Source organism: Gadus morhua, chromosome 15 (genome assembly GCF_902167405.1).
Source record: "Gadus morhua chromosome 15, gadMor3.0, whole genome shotgun sequence".
Classification (NCBI taxonomy): domain Eukaryota; kingdom Metazoa; phylum Chordata; class Actinopteri; order Gadiformes; family Gadidae; genus Gadus; species Gadus morhua.
Window position 1 is genome coordinate 9,941,705 of NC_044062.1, and position 17,970 is coordinate 9,959,674.

A 17,970-nucleotide genomic window follows, 5' to 3' on the forward strand; every position below is an offset into this window, starting at 1 on the left:
GTGAGGAGCGAGAGAGAGAGAGAGAGAGAGAGAGAGAGAGAGAGAGAGAGAGAGAGAGAGAGAGAGAGAGAGAGAGAGAGAGAGAGAGAGAGAGAGAGAGAGAGAGAATGTGTTCTTGAGGTTTTCCATGGAATGCTTTAGCACCACATGAGTTTAATTAGAGTGGAGCTGAGGTAACCCCACCCAACACACAAACACACACACACACACACACACACACACACACACACACACACACACACACACACACACACACACACACACACACACACACACACACAACACATACACACACATACACGCAAACACAGAGACACCCTCGAACTACTGCTGATATGACTGTCAGATCGGACAGAGCAGGCTCCTCGAGTGAGCGTATCAGTTCTCAGATCCCAGTCGGACTTTTTAGCCTCACCTGGTGGCGGACCGCTGGAGCTGCAGCCAGCACCACCACCTGGTGGCGGACCACTGGAGCTGCAGCCAGCACCACCACCTGGTGGCGGGCCGCTTGAGCTGCAGCCAGCACCACCACCTGGTGGCGGACCACTGCAGCCAGCAGGTGTTGGCTTTAACTTGGAGGTAATTGGCTGTACCTCACTGTCATCATGTACCATGATTCTTACCACTCATCTTAGCATCCTGTTATCTTCTGTACTGCTAGTCTCCTGTAGCATGATGCTAACCGTTAGAACCTATTAGCTCGATGCTAATGCTAATACCAGGGTAGCAGAGACTGACCGGGAGCTGCCCTGGAGCGAGGAGGCGGAGTCAGCCTTATGGACGTCGTCTCTGCTGTTGGCTCGTCGCCATGACTCCCTCTCCCTCCGGGGACGCATTCTGGGGATGAGGTCATCTTTGGCTCCTCCTCCTCCGTTAAGCCCCGCCCGCACGGTGGGCAGTGTTTCGGAACGCGACGTCTCGTCCAGACTGGACACAACCGGTTCGACCAGTGGAGCGAAACTCAGGTCCATCTTCTGCCTGGGACCCTCTCTCCCCTGAGCCTACACACACACATGCACATGCACACCCACACCCACGTGCACACACACACACACACACACACAAACACACACACACAACCACGTGCACACAGACATACACACACACACACACACACACACACACACACACACATATGCAAACACACATGAACACACGTGTACACGTACAGAAACACACACACGTACACAAACACAGACATTCTTAATCTAGGGAGTGAGGGGGGTCTCACCTGTATGACGGGGGTCCCCCTGTATGAGGGGGGGTCTCACCTGTATGAGGGGGGGTCTCACCTGTGTGAGGGGGGGTCTTCCCTGTGTGAGGGGGTCTCACCTGCATGAGGGGGGGTCTTCCCTGTATGAGGGGGGTCTCACCTGTATGAGGGGGTCTCAACTGTATAAGGGGGGTCTCACCTGTATGTAGAGCGTGAGGGGGGGGTCTCACCTGTTTGTTGGGCGTGAGGGGGGGATCTCACCTGTATGAGGGGGTCTCACCTGTATAAGGGGGGTCTCACCTGTATGAGGGGGTCTCAACTGTATAAGGGGGGTCTCACGTGTATAAGGGGGGTCTCACCTGTATGTAGAGCGTGAGGGGGGGTCTCACCTGTATGTAGGGCGTGAGGGGGGGTCTCACCTGTATGTAGGGCGTGAGGGGGGGTCTCACCTGTATGTAAGGCGTGAGGGGGGGTCTCACCTGTATGTAGGGCGTGAGGGGGGGTCTCACCTGTATGTAGGGCGTGAGGGGGGGTCTCACCTGTATGTAGGGCGTGAGGGGGGGTCTCAACTGTATGTAGGGTGTGAGGGGGGGTCTCACCTGTATGTAGGGCGTGAGGGTGGACAGGTCGAAGCTGAAGGTGTGGGCGGGGCTCAGAAGGAGGTCCCAGCTGTCCAGGCTGGAGAAGGAGGTCCCCTTGGCACGGTGCGACTCCACGATGCTCTCGAAGTGCCGGCTGAAGGAGTCCAGCTGGGGGGGGCTGGGAAGGGGGAGGGGCCACCTCAGCTGGAGGGGGCCGTCCCACACCTCCGACCTGGGGGGCACACACATTTCAAACTCTGAAAATATTTCGACCCCAACTTCAATGTTGGTGCATCTGCTACCATATAGATGTGTGTGTGTGTGTGTATGTGTGTGTACGTGTTTGTGTGTGCGTGTGTGTGTGTGTGTGTCTGACCTCCGGGTCAGCAGCCCAGACTCCCGTTCGTCTTCCTGTCTCTTCCTGTCTCCCTGCATCCTGACGCTTGCCCAGCTGGCCACGCCCTCCTCCTCCTCTACTTCCTGATCAGGCTCCGCCCACTGCCGGGCCTTTCCCAGCAGCCTCTGGGAGCTTTGGGTAGGGCTATCCCCAGAGCCGGGCGTTCCCGGCGTGCTGCGGTTGCTCCCGAAGGCGGAGTCTTCCTCTAGCTCCTCCTCCGCCTGCGCCAGCATCACCTGGGGGGAGGAGCCGACAGATCCTTCAGGGGGCGCAACACGCTGCCATAGGTCAACAATAAAAGGGGACTTAAACAGCCAGCCAATCACAGTGCAGTAGTGCACCCTATGAAATCATCATAAAATCAACATGGTGTCACCGGAGTGACTCGTTAGAGCATAGAGAAAGGGGGTCATGGTGAGTGACAGGTCATGGTAAGGGACAGGTCATGGTGAGTGACAGGTGAAGGTGAGTGACAGGTGATGGTGAGTGACAGGTCCGTCTGCGTGACAGGTCCTACCTGGTCCAGGTCCGTCTCGCGGTAGCACCTCAGCGGGACGGCGTCCAGGTCGGTCTCAGAGTAGGTGATGCGCCGCCGGATGACGCCGGTGTTGGGGGAGGAGCCGGCGTTGGGGGCGGAGCCAGGCGGGCTGAGGGTCACCAGCTCCACCTGGACATGCTGCACCTGCTGCTGCCCCGATGACCTCTGACCCTCCAGCTCCCAGCCGCTCTGCTGATTGGTCAGCTTCAGGTGGAGGGAGTGGGGGGGGGGGCGGGTCAGAGGGCGGCCGTCTGCTGGAGAGAAGGGTTCTTAGTGCTGCAGACTGTGGTCCAACTGGGAGGCTGGCCAGTGGAACCAGTAGACCCACCTGTAGAGCCGCCGGGGTCCTGGGTGGAGACTCCGAACAGGAACTCCCACTTGGCCTGAGCGATCCTCTGGGATCGTGCACTCGGGTCTGGAGTGGTCTCGCTCTGCGGATCAGTGAAGTAGACGTTGAAGAACATGGCCAGAGGTCTGCTGTACCCACAGCCCCACCCCCTATTAACATAGACCCCGCCCCACCTGTGGTGTTGTGGGCGTGTCGCTCCGCTGACTGGACTGGCTGCAGCTTTCTGGGGACAGACTGCCCTCCGCGTCCGTCTGGGAGGCCCCGCCTCCCCCGCTGGCCCCGCCCCCTCCGCTGCCCCCCCCGCTGCCGGACACGCTGCCCGTCACCCCGCTGGAGCTCTGGGAGGAGGACCCCGCCCCTCTCCTCCGCCCCTCCGCTCCTCCTCCTCCGTCCCCCTCCTCTGTGTGAGGAGAGGGCCCCGCCCCCCCTCGGGATTCCGGGGGGGTCCCCGGGTCCAGGTCTCGGGGGGAGGGGCCCCCTGGAGGAGCCTCTTCTCTAGGGGTCAGCAGCCTCCTGGAGCCCCCCTCCCCCCTGAACTGAGGAGGCTGAAGGGCTGAATTGGCGTGGCCTGAAGGGGCATGGCTCGAGGGGGCGTGGCCTGAAGGGGCGGGGCTGGAGGGGGCGGGGCTGGAGGGGGCGGGGTGCCGGTTCCAGGGGTCCTGGCCTCCCCCCACTGGACAGAGGGTGCCCCCACGTCCCAAACGGTCTGGTTCTGCTCTCAGCAGGGGGGCCGGGTCCTGGGGGGTGGCGGGGGGGGAGGCCCAGGGCGAGGTTGTTCCGTGAATGAGCCCCTCCACCAGGGGGCCGTCAGGCGGTGGGTCTTCAGGGGGGGGGCTGCGGCGCTCGGTGAACAGGGAGGACCGGGATGCCTCCAGGGCTAGCCTGTTAGCTAGCCTACGAGCTACTTCAGGGCTCCTAGCGGGGGAGCTGCTCCGGCTGCTAGCAGATGGTCTTCTAGCACTGCTAGCATTGCTAGCATCGCTAGCGATGCCGTAGCCTTGGGGTGAATAGACTGACCTGTGAGGGCTACTGCTAGCACTAGGATGCATGCTATTCCTAGCATGTTGGTGCATGTTATTGTTACCAGTGCTGCGATCATTGTGAGCGCTGTGACTCAAGGCCATGCTGGTGTCGCTAAGATGGTAGCTCGTCCTGCAGGGGGGGCTAGCATGGTGGCTAGCATGGTAGCTAGCTCCTAACGGTGGATTAGAATGGTAGCTAGTGCTAAACGGTGGGCTAGCATGGTAGCTAGTGACTAACGGGGGGCTAGCATAGTAGCTTGTGCTGAACGTTGGGCTAGCATGGGGGCTAATGCTGCGGGGGGGGCTAGCATGGTAGCTAGTGCTGAACGTTGGGCTAGCATTGGGGCTAATGCTGCAGGGGGGGCTACTATGGTAGCTAGTGCTAGTGCTAGCAGGGATGTGGTGCTGGATGTCAGTGGGCCTCCCAGCATGCAACGGGGGTCGGTAGCGGCTGGATAAGCGGGGGCTCTCGTCCCCCAGCCAGGGCGGTGGGGGGTCCTGGTTCTGGGACCTCCTGGCAGGGGAGGAGGAGCGGTCCAGCATGGGGCTCCTTTGAGGCCCCCCGGACCAGCTGCTGCTCGCCGGATCGGGGACCTGGGCTGGGGGTCTGCAGGGCAGGGTGCGGGCGGCCCGCGGGGAGACCGGGCCCCTAGCCCAGGACCCGGACCAGGACCCGGACCCGGACCCGGCCCAGGACCCTCCGCAGGGGGACACCGGCTGTCGGGGCAGACTGGGGCTGTGGCCCCCCGGACATGGGCCGGCCGGCCCACGCCGGGGGGCAGGGGAGCCCCCATCCTCTGGGGTCCGTGGGGGCTCCGGGCCGGTCCGGCTGCGATTGGGGGAGCCATGGGGGGTCTGGCACCAGGGGGGGTCCATCCTGTCAGGCTCCTCCCCCCCCCACGGCGAGGGGGGGTCCGTCCGGTCGGCCGTCCACCTCGGCTCCCGGGTCCCAGGGCAGTCCCTGGTCCCGGGCCGGTCCCGGGAATCGGGGTAGTCCTGGGTCCCGGGCCGGTCCCGGGAATCTGGGTAGTCCTGGGTCCCGGGGGGGTCCCGGGTCCCAGGCCGGTCTAGGGTCCAGGGGGGGTCCCTTATCCCGGGCCGGTCACGGGAATCGGGGTGGTCGTGGGTCCCGGGGGGGTCCCGGGTCCTGGGGGGGTCCCGGGTCCCGGGGGGGTCCAGGCTCTGGACGTTGGCCTTCTGCACGTAGCTGAAGGTCACCACAGACCGCTGGCCCGCCTCAGGACGTGGCCTGGGGGAGGCGGGCGGGGCCGACAGCATCCCTCGCCCCGGACCGGGGCCTCCCCGGGGGGGGAGGGGCTCTGGAGGGGTGAGGAGTCTTGTCCGGTCCGGGTCCTGGCAGCGCCGGCTCTGGGGGGGGGGCAGATCCGTAGGGGGGGCTCCCGGGTGCTGGGGGGCTCCCGGGTGCTGGGGGTCCAAGGGGTCCGGGGGAAGGGAGCTGGGATCTCTGCTGGTCCTGGGGCGGGGGGGCGGTCCATGGGGGGGGGTCCGGCGAGAGGGGGGGGGGGGGCTAGGACCTTGGAGCATCCGAGGATTTGACTGCTCATCTCCTCCTCCTCCTGGGGAGCGCACTTCCAGGTAGAGGTGGAGGACCTGGCCTGGCTGGGTCATGCCCTGGGGGCGACCTCTGACCTCCGGGGGCTCTAGGTCAGCTGCTGAGGAGCTGAGGGCTTACTCTCCTGGTCCATCTGGAAACAGACTGGGAGACAGACAGACAGACAGACAGACAGACAGACAGACAGACAGACAGGCAAACACACACACACACACACACACACACACACACACACACACACACACACACACACACACACACACACACACACACACACACACACACACACACACACAGATGAAAGTCTCCTTGTTACTCTGCTGCTTCTGTTAGTAAAGATAATAGGATTCCCTTATTACCCAGCATGCAACTCTCCAACCTCAGGTACTTCATACACAAACACAAACAGACGCCCACACACACGCGTACATGCTTGCCAATTCATATACACAAACCAACGCACACAGACACACACACACACAACATACACACACACAAAGTGGACGAGGAAAAAGCTTACCCTGTGTTCTCATCTTTGTAACAACAAACAAGTTACCGTGGAAACGTCCTCTCCTTATTCTAGCTCTGTCTCTAATACAAATGTAATCCTCTCTCTCACGCTCTCTCTCTCTCTCCCAGCTTAAGTCTGTGAGGACCCCGCCCCCATATCTCTATTTCCCATTATCAGCCAATCAAAGGATTGGATTCAGACCAGCCTTCCTCAGCCATCCAATGTGGGCGGAGAGCAGAGTGTGGCAGATGGGAGGGGGAGGGGTTTAAAGAGGGGGTTAAATCTGTGCTTCAGTGTCTTTACCTTAACACCACCTACCTGCAGACTGACTTGTAGACTGTCCTGTAGACTAACCTGTAGACTGACTGACCTGTAGACTAACCTGTAGACTGACTGACCTGTAGACTAACCTGTAGACTTACCTGTAGACTAACCTGTAGACTGACCTGCAAACTGACTGACCTGTAGACTAACCTGTAGACTTACCTGTAAACTGACCTAGACTTACCTGTAGACTAAACTACCTGTAGACTAACCTGTAGACTGACTTGTAGATTAAACTACCTGTAGAATGACTAGCCTGTAGTGACCTGTAGACGGGCCTCCAGCCTCAGGTAGTAGGTCCTAGCCTCTAGCCCCCAGCCTCAGGTCGTAGGTCCTAGCCTCTAGCCCCCAGCCTCAGGTCGTAGGTCCTAGCCTCTAGCCCCCAGCCTCAGGTCCTAGCCTCTAGCCCCCAGCCTCAGGTCTGAGGTCCTAGCCTCTAGCCCCCAGCCTCAGGTGTGTGTTTCCACTCTGGTCAGGACCCCTGGTGGCTGAACCAGACGACCAGATGCGAAAAAGGAGTGATACTTCAGCCTCACCAACCCCTTCCTCCAGACCTCGTCTGAGGCTGCCTGGGTCTTCATCATTAAACTCCAACACACACAGTATGGCAAAATGTAGACCCAACTTTGAATACTTATGCAACATGGTGGTGATGGTGCCACCCGGCATTCACTGACTCAGGGGATTGATGCAGACTTTACCATCTTAGTGTTTCACAATAAACACGAGGATCCATTTATGATAGCTGACTATCTAGAGTCTAGAGTGTGTGTGTGTGTGTGTGTGTGTGTGTGTGTGTGTGTGTGTGTGTGTGTGTGTGTGTGTGTGTGTGTGTGTGTGTGTGTGTGTGTGTGTGTGTGTGTGTGTGCATGCGTGCGTGTGTGTGTGTATGTGTGTGTTCAATAACTTATTAACTTTGTTGGGCAGTAAAGTATTCTAAAGTGGTCCGTCAGTCCTATCCCGGCCGTCGGTCCGTCTGCCCACCGGTCTCCGGTTAAACAGGAGCCGCACCGCTTATGACCGCGGACCGTAAGGAACCCACCGGTTACCTCACAGCCGAGCGGGAGACACATGAACGGAGAATAACGGAACTCACCGACGAGCGGGCGAAGCCACCGCACACACCGGGACACTCACCGGTCCTGGCCGAGGGGAGACCTGCTCCGGTCCGGGAAAGGCGGACAGTCGCCCGGTGGCTCCGGTGCTCCCGGTGACGGTGGGATTTATGTAGGCTCCGGTTTCCGAGTGCGGACGCGGTGGGTGACGTCACGAAGCGCGTGGCGGAGGAGGAGCGAACCGGGTCCTGAACGGACAGCTCCTCTCGCGCTCCACGGGACGAGACGTGCGCGCGTCCTCGACACCGGAATAACGTTTGCTTAATTGATTAGTGACGTCACTCATATAACCGTGGTAGTGGCGGGAGATTCGGCGGTTTCCCTGTTTACCCCTGACACCGGAACCGATGGGTGGCAAAACGAGCTGACCGGAGAGCCTCTCCCGGTGTCCCCTGAGTTCACCCTCTCAGCGCCTGCAGCAGCATCGCCTCATAGGTGACTAGCGGATGAAGTGGTGAATTGTTGTTACTCTCAGCGCGACGTGTTGTCTTGTAGGACTGCAGCCATTCAGAGATTTGCAATTCCTTATGAGTAAAATAAGTAGATCATTAATAAAGAATGTGATTATGAATAATTGACTGCTATACACAGGAGAGTGGGTGAGTTAGAGAGATGGAGAGTCGGAGTGAGTGAGAAAATGTGAGCGGGAGAGAGAGAGAGAGAGAGAGAGAGAGAGAGAGAGAGAGAGAGAGAGAGAGAGAGAGAGAGAGAGAGAGAGAGAGAGAGAGAGAGAGAGAGAGAGAGAGAGAGAGAGAGAGAGAGAGAGAGAGAGAGAGAGAGAGAGAGAGAGAGAGAGACTGAGTGAGTGAATGTTCTACTAAGATGAACTAGCCGAGGTGACATGAAAGCAGCCGGGGGGGACGGGTCGTCCAGCAGGGGGCGACTTTCACCAGGTTTTTACAGGCACTCATACTTGTACTCATCTACAGACAAGTAGTGCAGCTACTGTCACCGCTGTTGTATTATGTTGTTCCTGCGGTCCAATGGGCCATATATATTTTTTTTTTATTTAACCTTTTTTTATCAAGGTGAGTCCCATGAAACTTTTTCAAGGGAGCCCTGACATACAGACATATAGATAGTATGCATACACATAGTAGTACTACTTTAGTACTGTACTGTCGAATTACTGTAGAATTACTACCAGTACAATTAGCCATACAGTTCTACAGTGTGTGTATGTTAAACTCTTCCCTCCTGCAGTGAGAACTAAGAAAACCAAAGGGGTGACCTGGCAACTTGAATTGAAACACACACAAACACACGCACACACCGAGACACACGCGCACACAGACACACAGACACACACACACACACACACACACACACACACACACACACACACACACACACACACACACACACACTTATACACACACACACAAACACAAACCCGCTCACACAAACACACACTCAAACACATGCACGCAAACACACACACTCACACGAAAACACACACACACACACACACACACACACACACACACACACACACACACACACATTCAGACACACACTTAGACACACACACACACACACACACACACACACATACACACACTTAGACACATACTCACACAAACACTCACCCACACACAGCAGTATATTGAGGATTTTCGGGCGGTGAAACCACGACACTGAGGTGCTCATGAATATTCAGGAGAGCATTCTGATAGTTTCATGGGTGGTTCTTCACTTCTCCCCCCTCACCCTACAGACCCCCCCCCACACACACACACACAGAACCCCTGGTATCCCCCCCCCATGGTCTCGCCCAGTCTATCACTGTTTGGTATATGCTACACGTGATCCTCCTAAAATGGCGCCATTCGATTGGTTCGCTTCCTCGGGATTGAGACCTCAAACTCAGGATTGGTTTTCATGGCAAAATGTCCCGCTTTGTTCTCTAATAAAATCAAATAAATCCAGGCAAAAAGTGTTATCTTGTTTATTTTTGGAGCGTTCACGTGTAGTAGGCTATATACTGAAACAATTATTCATAATAAAATATCTGTGTGTATGTTCTCAGTGTGTATATGTTCTCAGTGTGTGTCTCATATGCTCTCAGTGTGTGTCTCAGTGTGTATGTTCTCAGTGTGTGTGCTCTCAGTGTGTATGCCCTCAGTGTGTGTAATTCACCAATGACCAATGACCCCCCTGCTCATTTCCAGGTTACATTAACCTCTGGTGAAGATGAGCGGGTTTTTTTAGGAGCTGTTCTACCTGTCCTCGTGCTCTACTCCTCTCTTCGACAGCGTGGTGGAGGGGCGTTGTTCACCTATCTGTATCCACGCCCACTCTGGCAGGTTGGCGCTTAAGCCCCGCCCCTCGCTAATAGGCTTTTATTCGGGTCTGAAAGCAGGTGAGGTCAGACGCCAGCAGACTCTCACACACACAACCACCTGCTCGGCTTTGTGTCATTTGATCAGCAGCAGCAGAAAAAGAATAAGAAGAAAAGGAAGAAGCAGCAGCAGCAGCGATGAACGCCACGGACTACCCGTTCTCTGAGTACTCATTCGAGAGGAGCTTCGACGAGAGGAGCGCCATCGACTGGATGCAGAACCACTGGTGAGACTCCTTCTGTCGGAATGTGACCCACACGGCCGGGGGACTACAGCCCGGTCCCCTCTTGGTGGCATCGGTCCTTTAGCGACTGCTCTGGTGGGCGACGTGAGACCAGAGTCTTGTTGATCTGGGTCCTGCGTTCAGGACTCGCCTGATCTGGACGCGCGGCTCTGATTTCTATCTGGTTTGTAGCTCAATTTGGCTCAAGCCTGTCTACAGAGCCACGTTTGGGAGAACCGAAACTTAGCCTAGTAGCCTTTATGGTCTGAGAGGAGCTGGTCTCCAGTGACCCGCTCCGTCATGGTGCGTCATCAGGTAGCCTATTCCACAGGTGTGGTGAATCTAGCGACGGGCTGGTCGCCGGGGAAGTGATTTGATCCGTAGGTAAACAAACTGGGAGCCCGCTGAGGAGCAGATTGTAGAGCCGTTAATTTACCTTCTTCTGTTGACTTGTGGATCTACTGTCTTCTCTACCTTCTCACGTATGCTTTCAATCACTGCCGTTATATTGTAAACAGTTTAACAATATTCATAATGCCAAGTGCTATAAATTATTTAAATCTGATAGTCGGAAAATCCTTAGGGGTGATCTATTCCTGTACTTTTGAAACCCCTGGTCCTCACCCCTGCCGGCACTGACTGATCCTCTAACCCCTGCTGGGTCTGACTGATCCACTAACCCCTGCTGGGTCTGACTGATCCTCTATCCCTTGTGTTGTAGGACCAAGGCCTTTGCGTTCTGCGCTCTGTATGCGGTGCTGGTGTTCGGAGGGCAGCACTTCATGAGGGAACGGCCGAAGCTGAACCTGAGGAGACCGCTGGTGCTGTGGTCCCTGGGCCTGGCTGTCTTCAGGTGAGGACCGCAGACATACGGGGAGCAGTCAGACGGGTGGAGGGAGTGAAGCAGGCGGACTTCCCTCTCCTCTCCTTCCATCCCTGAGCTGCAGAACCTCGTTCCATCAGCGTCTGGATATTGGTACACTTTCTGGAATGTCAGAATTGTGCAGGCTTTATGATGAACTTGCTCTTCCACTCTGCGTCTCGCTCTCTCAGCATCGTGGGGGCGGTCCGCACCGGCTGGTACATGCTCTACGTGCTCTCCTCCGGGGGCTTCAGGAGGTCCATCTGTGACCAGGGCTTCTACTACGCTCCCGTCTCCAAGTTCTGGGCCTACGCCTTCGTCCTCAGCAAGGCTCCGGAGCTCGGTAAGCCCTCCCCTCTGACCCCCGACCTCTGGGTCGTCCATCATCTGCTGACTGTTGGATGGATTGTACTCTCCCTAAAATACCTTCAGACTCCATGTTCCTTCGGAACTGTCTGACCCCTACCTGCTCCTGGCTGAGCTGTCTGTACTGTCTACCCTTGCTGAGCGGACTGTACTGTCTAACCCCTACCTGCTCCTGGCTGACCCGTCTGTGCCGTCCATCCCCAGGCGACACCTTGTTCATCGTGCTCCGTAAGCAGCGCCTCATCTTCCTCCACTGGTACCACCACATCACGGTGCTGCTCTACTCCTGGTACTCCTACAAGGACACGGTGGCGGGCGGCGGCTGGTTCATGACCATGAACTTCTCGGTGCACGCGCTCATGTACTCGTACTACGCGGCGCGCGCGGCGGGCGTCCGCGTGCCGCGCCCGCTGGCCATGCTGATCACCAGCGCCCAGATCAGCCAGATGCTGATGGGCGTGACTGTGAGCGCGCTGGTGTACCGCTGGATGCAGAGCGGGGACTGCCCCTCCCACCTGGACAACATCGTGTGGGCCTCGCTCATGTACTTCAGCTACCTGGTGCTGTTCACCCAGTTCTTCTACCAGACCTACCTGAGGGGCCGCGCGCCCCCCAAGAGCCCCAAGAGCCCTAAGACCTCCAAGCTGGACTAGGGCCCGCGGGGCGGGGGGCCCCAGGGGCCGGGATGGGACATCACCTTTTTTAAAGAATCTCTCCAACCAGCGAGGTGCTGCGGGACCAGTCTGGTTGGAACCGGTTCTGCAGTATACCAGTTTTATAGCCATGCCTTTTTTAGCAGTGTCAGGTCTGCTGGGTTCACCTGCCATGAAGACGCGCACCCTTCCTGCCTCACCACCCCCCCAGTGGGGGTGGGACGTTGCATCATTCACCCACCCACATTCCAGACTCATGGCCTCATTGAAGTGTTTCTTGGCAACCGAGCGATGCTGCGTTACCCGGGGAACCGGTCGGACCGGTGCGGCGGCTGAGGAGTGCTGAGAGGAGGGGGCGGAGCCTGCAGGTGCTCTCAGGGCGCGGCGCCGGCTCTCGGTCCGCCGGTTCTTCGACATCCCTGAGCTCTCTGGGTGGAGTCCCGTTTCGGGTCGTCCCGACACGGAAGTGGACGCTGGTTGATCCGTTAGCGTGTTCTGAAGAGCTGGGACTTCTCCCCGGGCTCACGTCAGTCCTTATGTTTGTTTTCTAAATCTTTAATAATTTATTCAGTGGCTACTCGGGGTTCCGCTCATCACTGCCCTCTCGTGGGCCGCTGTGTTCCGCTCATCACTGCCCTCTAGTGGGCATTTTTTTTAAAACGATACACGATCTACTACCTCAACTATGGACCGATTTTAATGGTTCTAAGTAAGGAACACATTCAGAATTTTGGTGTGATAAATGTTTACTAAGAGTTGTTCACACGTTTTGGAGAGATAATTTACACATCTTGCTGGTAAAATCTTTCCAAAAGTCAAATGGAGAATATACTGGTCTTTATAAAGGACCTGGTTGGCTGGGGGGGGGGGGGGGGGGGTTGTTCCCTAGAGAAGATTTAATCAGAATGTAAACTGTCTGCACTGTAAAACTACCAAGTATGACAACAAACAAGTATTGAAGAGCAATGGAAGGCCGGCCACACGGCCCGACTTTAGCTTGTTGAATGTAACCAAGGTTATGAATGAAGCAATCTGAGATCAAGCTCCTGTTACATTTTATTTAAAGTTTGGAAACTATTTTAATGTTTTGAAAAAAAAGGTAATAAAGAACATTTGAGTGTAAAGCTTGGCACCAATCTCTGGCTCATTGATCTGCAATGTGTTTATTCAAGTGCAATAACGTGACAAACAGTTTTAATTGAGGTCATGAGATGCATATGTAGCCAAACTACAGTCCACCCAGCAGGGGGCCGGAGGTAGACGACCACCAGGTCTGGGGTCAAGGCAGAGGTCACTTGGGGATCAGTATCGGTCCAGTGGTCAAACTGTCGCCACAATTTGAGCTCTGAACCTGAGGAGGTCAGAGCCGTCTCCACGACGACCGACTGCTGGGTCATGGGCGGTCTGGGTCTAGTCCAGGGGGTGTTCTGGTCCGGGTCTCTCCCGGGTCAGGGGGCGGTCTGGCCCATGTCCCTCCAGCTCTTCCACAGCAGCAGGTCCTTGCTCTTGCCCAGCACCACGGCGATGCGCGGCAGGCGGCAGCCGTTGAACTGACCCACGCCCGCGTCCCGGCCCAGGGCCACCAGCATGGTCACGCTGCCTAGCAACACAACACAAGTTACCTAGCAACACGGTGCAGTGAACTAGCAACACAACGCAGGGCTAAGTCAACGTCGGGAGATAGATGCTACCTGTGTGAGTTAGCGCTGGGAGCTAGATGCTACCTGTGTGAGTTAGCGCTGGGAGCTAGATGCTACCTGTGTGAGTTAGCGCTGGGAGCTAGATGCTACCTGTGTGAGTTAGTGATGGGAGCTAGATGCTACCTGTGTGAGTTAGCGCTGGGAGCTAGATGCTACCTGTGTGAGTTAGCGCTGGGAGCTAGATGCTACCTGTGTGAGTTAGCGCTGGGAGCTAGATGCTACCTGTGTGAGTTAGTGATGGGAGCTAGATGCTACCTGTGTGAGTTAGCGCTGGGAGCTAGATGCTACCTGTGTGAGATAGTGCTGGGAGCTACCTGTGCTGTAGGTACACAGATCCTTCCCTGATAGGCTGTTGGTGATGTTGCTAACGGCGACGGCGGCGTGGAGCCCGGCGTGGTACGCCATCTTCGGCTCTTGGATGTTGGCGCAGTCTCCGACGGCGTAGATGTTTGGGTGCGACCCCACCTGGAGGTGGGGGTTCACCTTCAGAGATCCATCCTCTGCTACCCAGTCGGCTGGAGAAGAACAAGGAGTTCAGTATTAGATCCTCATCAGGGACCTTCTCTAGGGGTCTGGGGGGGGGCGTAGATCTAGACTCACCCAGTGTGTGTTCTGGGGGGTGGTGGTATAGACTGGCTGTGGGGTCTGGGGGATGGTGGTCTAGCCTTACCCAGGCTTGGGGGTCTGGGGGGGTGGTGGTCTAGACTCACCCAGAGTGGGGTCTGGGGGGGTGGTGGTCTAGACTCACCCAGAGTGGGGTCTAGGGGGGCGGTGGTCTAGACTCACCCAGTGTGGGGTCTGGGGGGTGGTGGTCTAGCCTCACCCAGTGTGTGTTCTGGGGGGTGGTGGTACAGACTCACCCAGTGTGGGGTCTGGGGGGCGGTGGTCTAGCCTCACCCAGTGTGTGTTCTGGGGGGTGGTGGTCTAGACTCACCCAGGCCGGATGCGTAGGCAGCAGAGTTGACCCTCTGCCCGGTGCAGCTGATGACCAGGTCGGCCCTGATCTCCGTGCCCTGGTCTGTGGTCAGAAGCTGGTTCCTCCGGGTCACGTTAAGCTCCACCCCCTCCAGGCCCAACAGCTTCTGGCCTGCCCGGAGCCAGAGAGAAGGACTCATTCACCACAGCCTTCAGACAGACACTGGTGGTGATCAGGGGTCTAAAGCCCCGCCACAAGGTCTCACCCAGAACCAGCTCCACTCCCTTTTCCATCAGGACCTCCTTCGCCTGCTGCCTGACGCTGGCCAGCAGGCCCGGGTCGGCCAGGGGGATCCGGGAATGGACCAGGACCACCTGCCGGGAGAAACACCTTTAGGACCCTCAAGAACACATAGAGCTATAGGGGGTACAGACTACATCCTGGGGCTGGAGAACCAGACCTATAGAGGGGTACAGACTACATCCTGGGGCTGGAGAACCAGACATATAGAGGGGTACAGACTACATCCTGGGGTTGGAGGACCAGACCTATGGAGGGGTACAGACTACATCCTGGGGCTGGAGAACCAGACCTATAGAGGGGTACAGACTACATCCTGGGGTTGGAGAACCAGACCTATAGAGGGGTACAGACTACATCCTGGGGCTGGAGAACCAGACCTATAGAGGGGTACAGACTACATCCTGGGGCTGGAGAACCAGACCTATAGAGGGGTACAGACTACGCCCCTTGGGCGGGAGGACCAGACCTATAGAGGGGTACAGACTACATCCTGGGGCTGGAGAACCAGACCTATAGAGGGGTACAGACTACGTCCTGGGGCGGGAGGACCATTCCTACCTTCTTGTCTGGGAACTCCGTCTTGATCTCGGCAGCCATCTCCACTCCCGTCACCCCCCCACCCACCACCAGAACCGACCCCGCGGCCTGGATCTACACACACACACACACACACACACACACACACACACACACACACACACACACACACACACACACACACACACACACACACACACACACACACACACACACTTACTCTTACACTTACTCTTACAATTACTCTTACACCTACTCTTACACCTACTCTTACACTTAGGGAAGACTTAAAGCTAGTGTTTACAGTGTTTGATGGCTGGTTTGTATGGGCTAGTGTGCCCTTGGGCTAGTGTGTCCTTGGGATGGTGTATCCTTGGGCTAGTGTTTGGGGCTAATCCCCAGGCGTGGGGCTAGTTTGTAGGGTGTGGTTGGTGTCTCCGGGGCTGCGGGCTACGTCACCTGCTGGAGGAGGTCCTGGTACCTCTGGACGGCGGTCTGGGTGGAGGAGGGGCTGGTGTACTTCCCCGGGAAGGTGCCCTCCGTACCGGTGCAGAGGATCAGGTGGGAGTAGAGTACCTCCTGGAAGACACCCTCCCTAATCAATCCTTCATTCAGATCCCCAATCAATCAATCAATCAATCAATCAATCAATCAAACAATCAATCAATAATTCCATCCTTCAGATCTTCCTCCTCCACCCCACCCACCTGCCCGTCCTCCAACACCACCCTCTGTCCCTCTGGCTCCACCAGCACCACCCGTCCCTGGGTGAAGCTCTCTCCAAACGTCTCTGCATAGGGGATGAAGGTCTTCTGGGCAAAGCCTGAGGAACAGCCCATAATAACCATCATCACCATCATCGTCATTATGTTGAGGGTGAACAGCCCATAATAACCATCATCATCATTGCATGTTGAGGGTGAACAGCCCATAATAATCGCATCGTCGTCATGTTGAGGATGAACAACCCATAATAACCATCATCATGAAGATGAACCGCCCATAATATGGTGTGCTGCATCCATCTTTAATAACATGAGTAACATCCGTTTATAACGTCATTCCAGATCCCGTTTGGCCAGATGATTTCACCGGCGTTTTTCATCACGCAAAATATCAGTAACGTAGGATTGAAAATAGGCAGCAGATATGCAAATAAATAATCAGTAACAACACATTACTATATCATCATCGTTGATATAACTACCGTCCTGCACGGAGGCGCGCAGCGCGCCGGGGTTGTGATGGAACGCGTCTTTGAGGTCGATGAGGGTGAACCTGACACCGCTGGACTTCAGCTGCTGGGCGGCCGCGATGCCTCCGAACCCCCCGCCGACTACCACCACATGGACCCCCTCCGGCACGGAGCCCTGGGCCCCCATCACAGCGTCCCGGCGCGGACACACACACTCAGCTCGGGGGAACTGGCAGATTCCCGAACTAACTTCCCGCTGTCAGACCTCCGGCAGGAGGACGTGATGGAGTCCTTCTGGGTCTCGTTGGAGCTTTGGAAAGTTCCGCCTCAGACACCCACGGGCCGTGGGCGCTTCTGCGAGGGTGGAAGGGTTGACCAGGATATCAGCTGACGAAATAAAGTTTCATAACTCGCTGTTTCCTCATAACTCGCTACCGATGACCCCGAGTTATCGCTGTTTTCTTCAATGTTTAACTTTCCTGTTCAGTTCCGTGACGTCACTGTAAATAACCACGCCCACTGCTGCAGGTTCGACCAATCTGCTGTGACTTGGCCCCACACCACATATACCTCTGATACATGTCATGTATTTGTAACGAAGTCTTACATTGGCAGTGTTAAAATATCAATTGAATGCACCAATATGCAGATGTACACACGTATTCAATTGAAATAATAAATAACTATGTATCAATAAGAATTATTCAACTTCATTCAGAATAACATTTGACACTTTTTTTCTTTTACATTTAGGATTAGTGATCGTTTAATCAAAGACATAATCCATTATTTAAATGAACAAATAAAGGCGCCTGTAAACAGCCCACGCCCCCTGGTGGCGGACCCCCGACCTGCTGTTAACAGCTCCCGCTCCCTGGTGGTGGACCTTGTGCCTTTTTCATGAAGAGGAGAACCGTCCGCACACAGCGTTTCTTTGTCTTGAGGACATTTCACCGTGAGGTCTGTAGTAATCTGTTCAATGACTCCATTATAACTGAATCCTCTCAATACAGAAGCTGTTGGGATCATTTGCTCCCTTCAGAAGGTTGTTCAGTTCAGAACATTGTGACATATCTCCACTCCTCACTGATGCCTCACAATGTAGACAGACTTGTTATATTGACTGGTTGATATTTTAAGAGGCATACCTCTCTCATCACAGAAAGATGCGTTCAAAGGTTGTAGGTTGAGAAGACGAGATACTGATCGTCTCAATGTTCAGTGTCTGATTCATGAAGCATGTACCCTTC

The 17,970-nt window shown here is 56.0% G+C and overlaps 3 protein-coding genes across 6 annotated transcripts in view; 1 reads left to right on the forward strand and 2 right to left on the reverse strand.

Moving 5' to 3' along the window:
• Positions 1-3,377, reverse strand: part of LOC115559665 (PH and SEC7 domain-containing protein 1) — a 17,267-nt gene extending 13,890 nt beyond the window's left edge. Inside the window, exons 1-6 of the mRNA XM_030378692.1 lie at positions 3,252-3,377; positions 3,058-3,160; positions 2,709-2,980; positions 2,171-2,427; positions 1,813-2,026; positions 739-1,001 (exon numbers count right to left, since the gene is read on the reverse strand). Coding sequence (XP_030234552.1) covers positions 739-1,001; positions 1,813-2,026; positions 2,171-2,424 — 731 coding nt within the window. The 5' untranslated portion in view covers positions 2,425-2,427; positions 2,709-2,980; positions 3,058-3,160; positions 3,252-3,377. The remainder of the gene's footprint in view (positions 1-738; positions 1,002-1,812; positions 2,027-2,170; positions 2,428-2,708; positions 2,981-3,057; positions 3,161-3,251) is intronic.
• A 6,605-nt stretch (positions 3,378-9,982) lies between these two features.
• Positions 9,983-13,193, forward strand: LOC115559705 (elongation of very long chain fatty acids protein 6). The gene is made up of 4 exons (XM_030378756.1): positions 9,983-10,191; positions 10,910-11,041; positions 11,242-11,393; positions 11,621-13,193. Exons 1-4 carry the CDS (start codon positions 10,103-10,105, stop codon positions 12,067-12,069), a joined length of 822 nt encoding a protein of 273 aa, XP_030234616.1. The 5' UTR covers positions 9,983-10,102; the 3' UTR covers positions 12,070-13,193.
• aifm2 (AIF family member 2) lies at positions 13,108-17,214 on the reverse strand. 4 transcript variants are annotated; one of them, XM_030378741.1, is made up of 8 exons: positions 16,733-17,213; positions 16,233-16,348; positions 15,985-16,104; positions 15,547-15,639; positions 14,951-15,059; positions 14,704-14,856; positions 14,084-14,284; positions 13,108-13,669 (listed from the first exon to the last, which is right to left on the reverse strand). In XM_030378741.1, exons 1-8 carry the CDS (start codon positions 16,905-16,907, stop codon positions 13,518-13,520), a joined length of 1,119 nt encoding a protein of 372 aa, XP_030234601.1. In that variant the 5' UTR covers positions 16,908-17,213; the 3' UTR covers positions 13,108-13,517. The 4 variants fall into 4 exon arrangements, with proteins under 4 accessions (XP_030234601.1, XP_030234602.1, XP_030234603.1 ...); XM_030378743.1 differs by lacking the exon at positions 13,108-13,669 and adding an exon at positions 13,763-13,991 and having other exon boundaries at positions 14,058-14,284; positions 16,733-17,214; XM_030378744.1 differs by lacking the exon at positions 13,108-13,669 and adding an exon at positions 13,764-13,925 and having other exon boundaries at positions 14,058-14,284; positions 16,733-17,214.
• Between the last annotated feature and the right edge of the window lie 756 nt (positions 17,215-17,970).

What these genes read in the sequence shown, in the direction of transcription:
- LOC115559705 (XM_030378756.1), top strand. Translation starts at nt 10,103, where the DNA reads ATGAACGCCACGGACTACCCGTTCTCTGAGTACTCATTCGAGAGGAGC. An exon ending in GACTGGATGCAGAACCACTG is followed by an intron (nt 10,192 to 10,909) that starts GTGAGACTCCTT and finishes CTTGTGTTGTAG; the next exon opens with GACCAAGGCCTTTGCGTTCT. An exon ending in CAGCAAGGCTCCGGAGCTCG is followed by an intron (nt 11,394 to 11,620) that starts GTAAGCCCTCCC and finishes GTCCATCCCCAG; the next exon opens with GCGACACCTTGTTCATCGTG.
- aifm2 (XM_030378741.1), bottom strand. Translation starts at nt 16,907, where the DNA reads ATGGGGGCCCAGGGCTCCGTGCCGGAGGGGGTCCATGTGGTGGTAGTC. An exon ending in GCGCGCCTCCGTGCAGGACG is followed by an intron (nt 16,349 to 16,732) that starts GTAGTTATATCA and finishes GCTGTTCCTCAG; the next exon opens with GCTTTGCCCAGAAGACCTTC. An exon ending in GGGAGTGGAGCTGGTTCTGG is followed by an intron (nt 14,857 to 14,950) that starts GTGAGACCTTGT and finishes GGCTCCGGGCAG; the next exon opens with GCCAGAAGCTGTTGGGCCTG.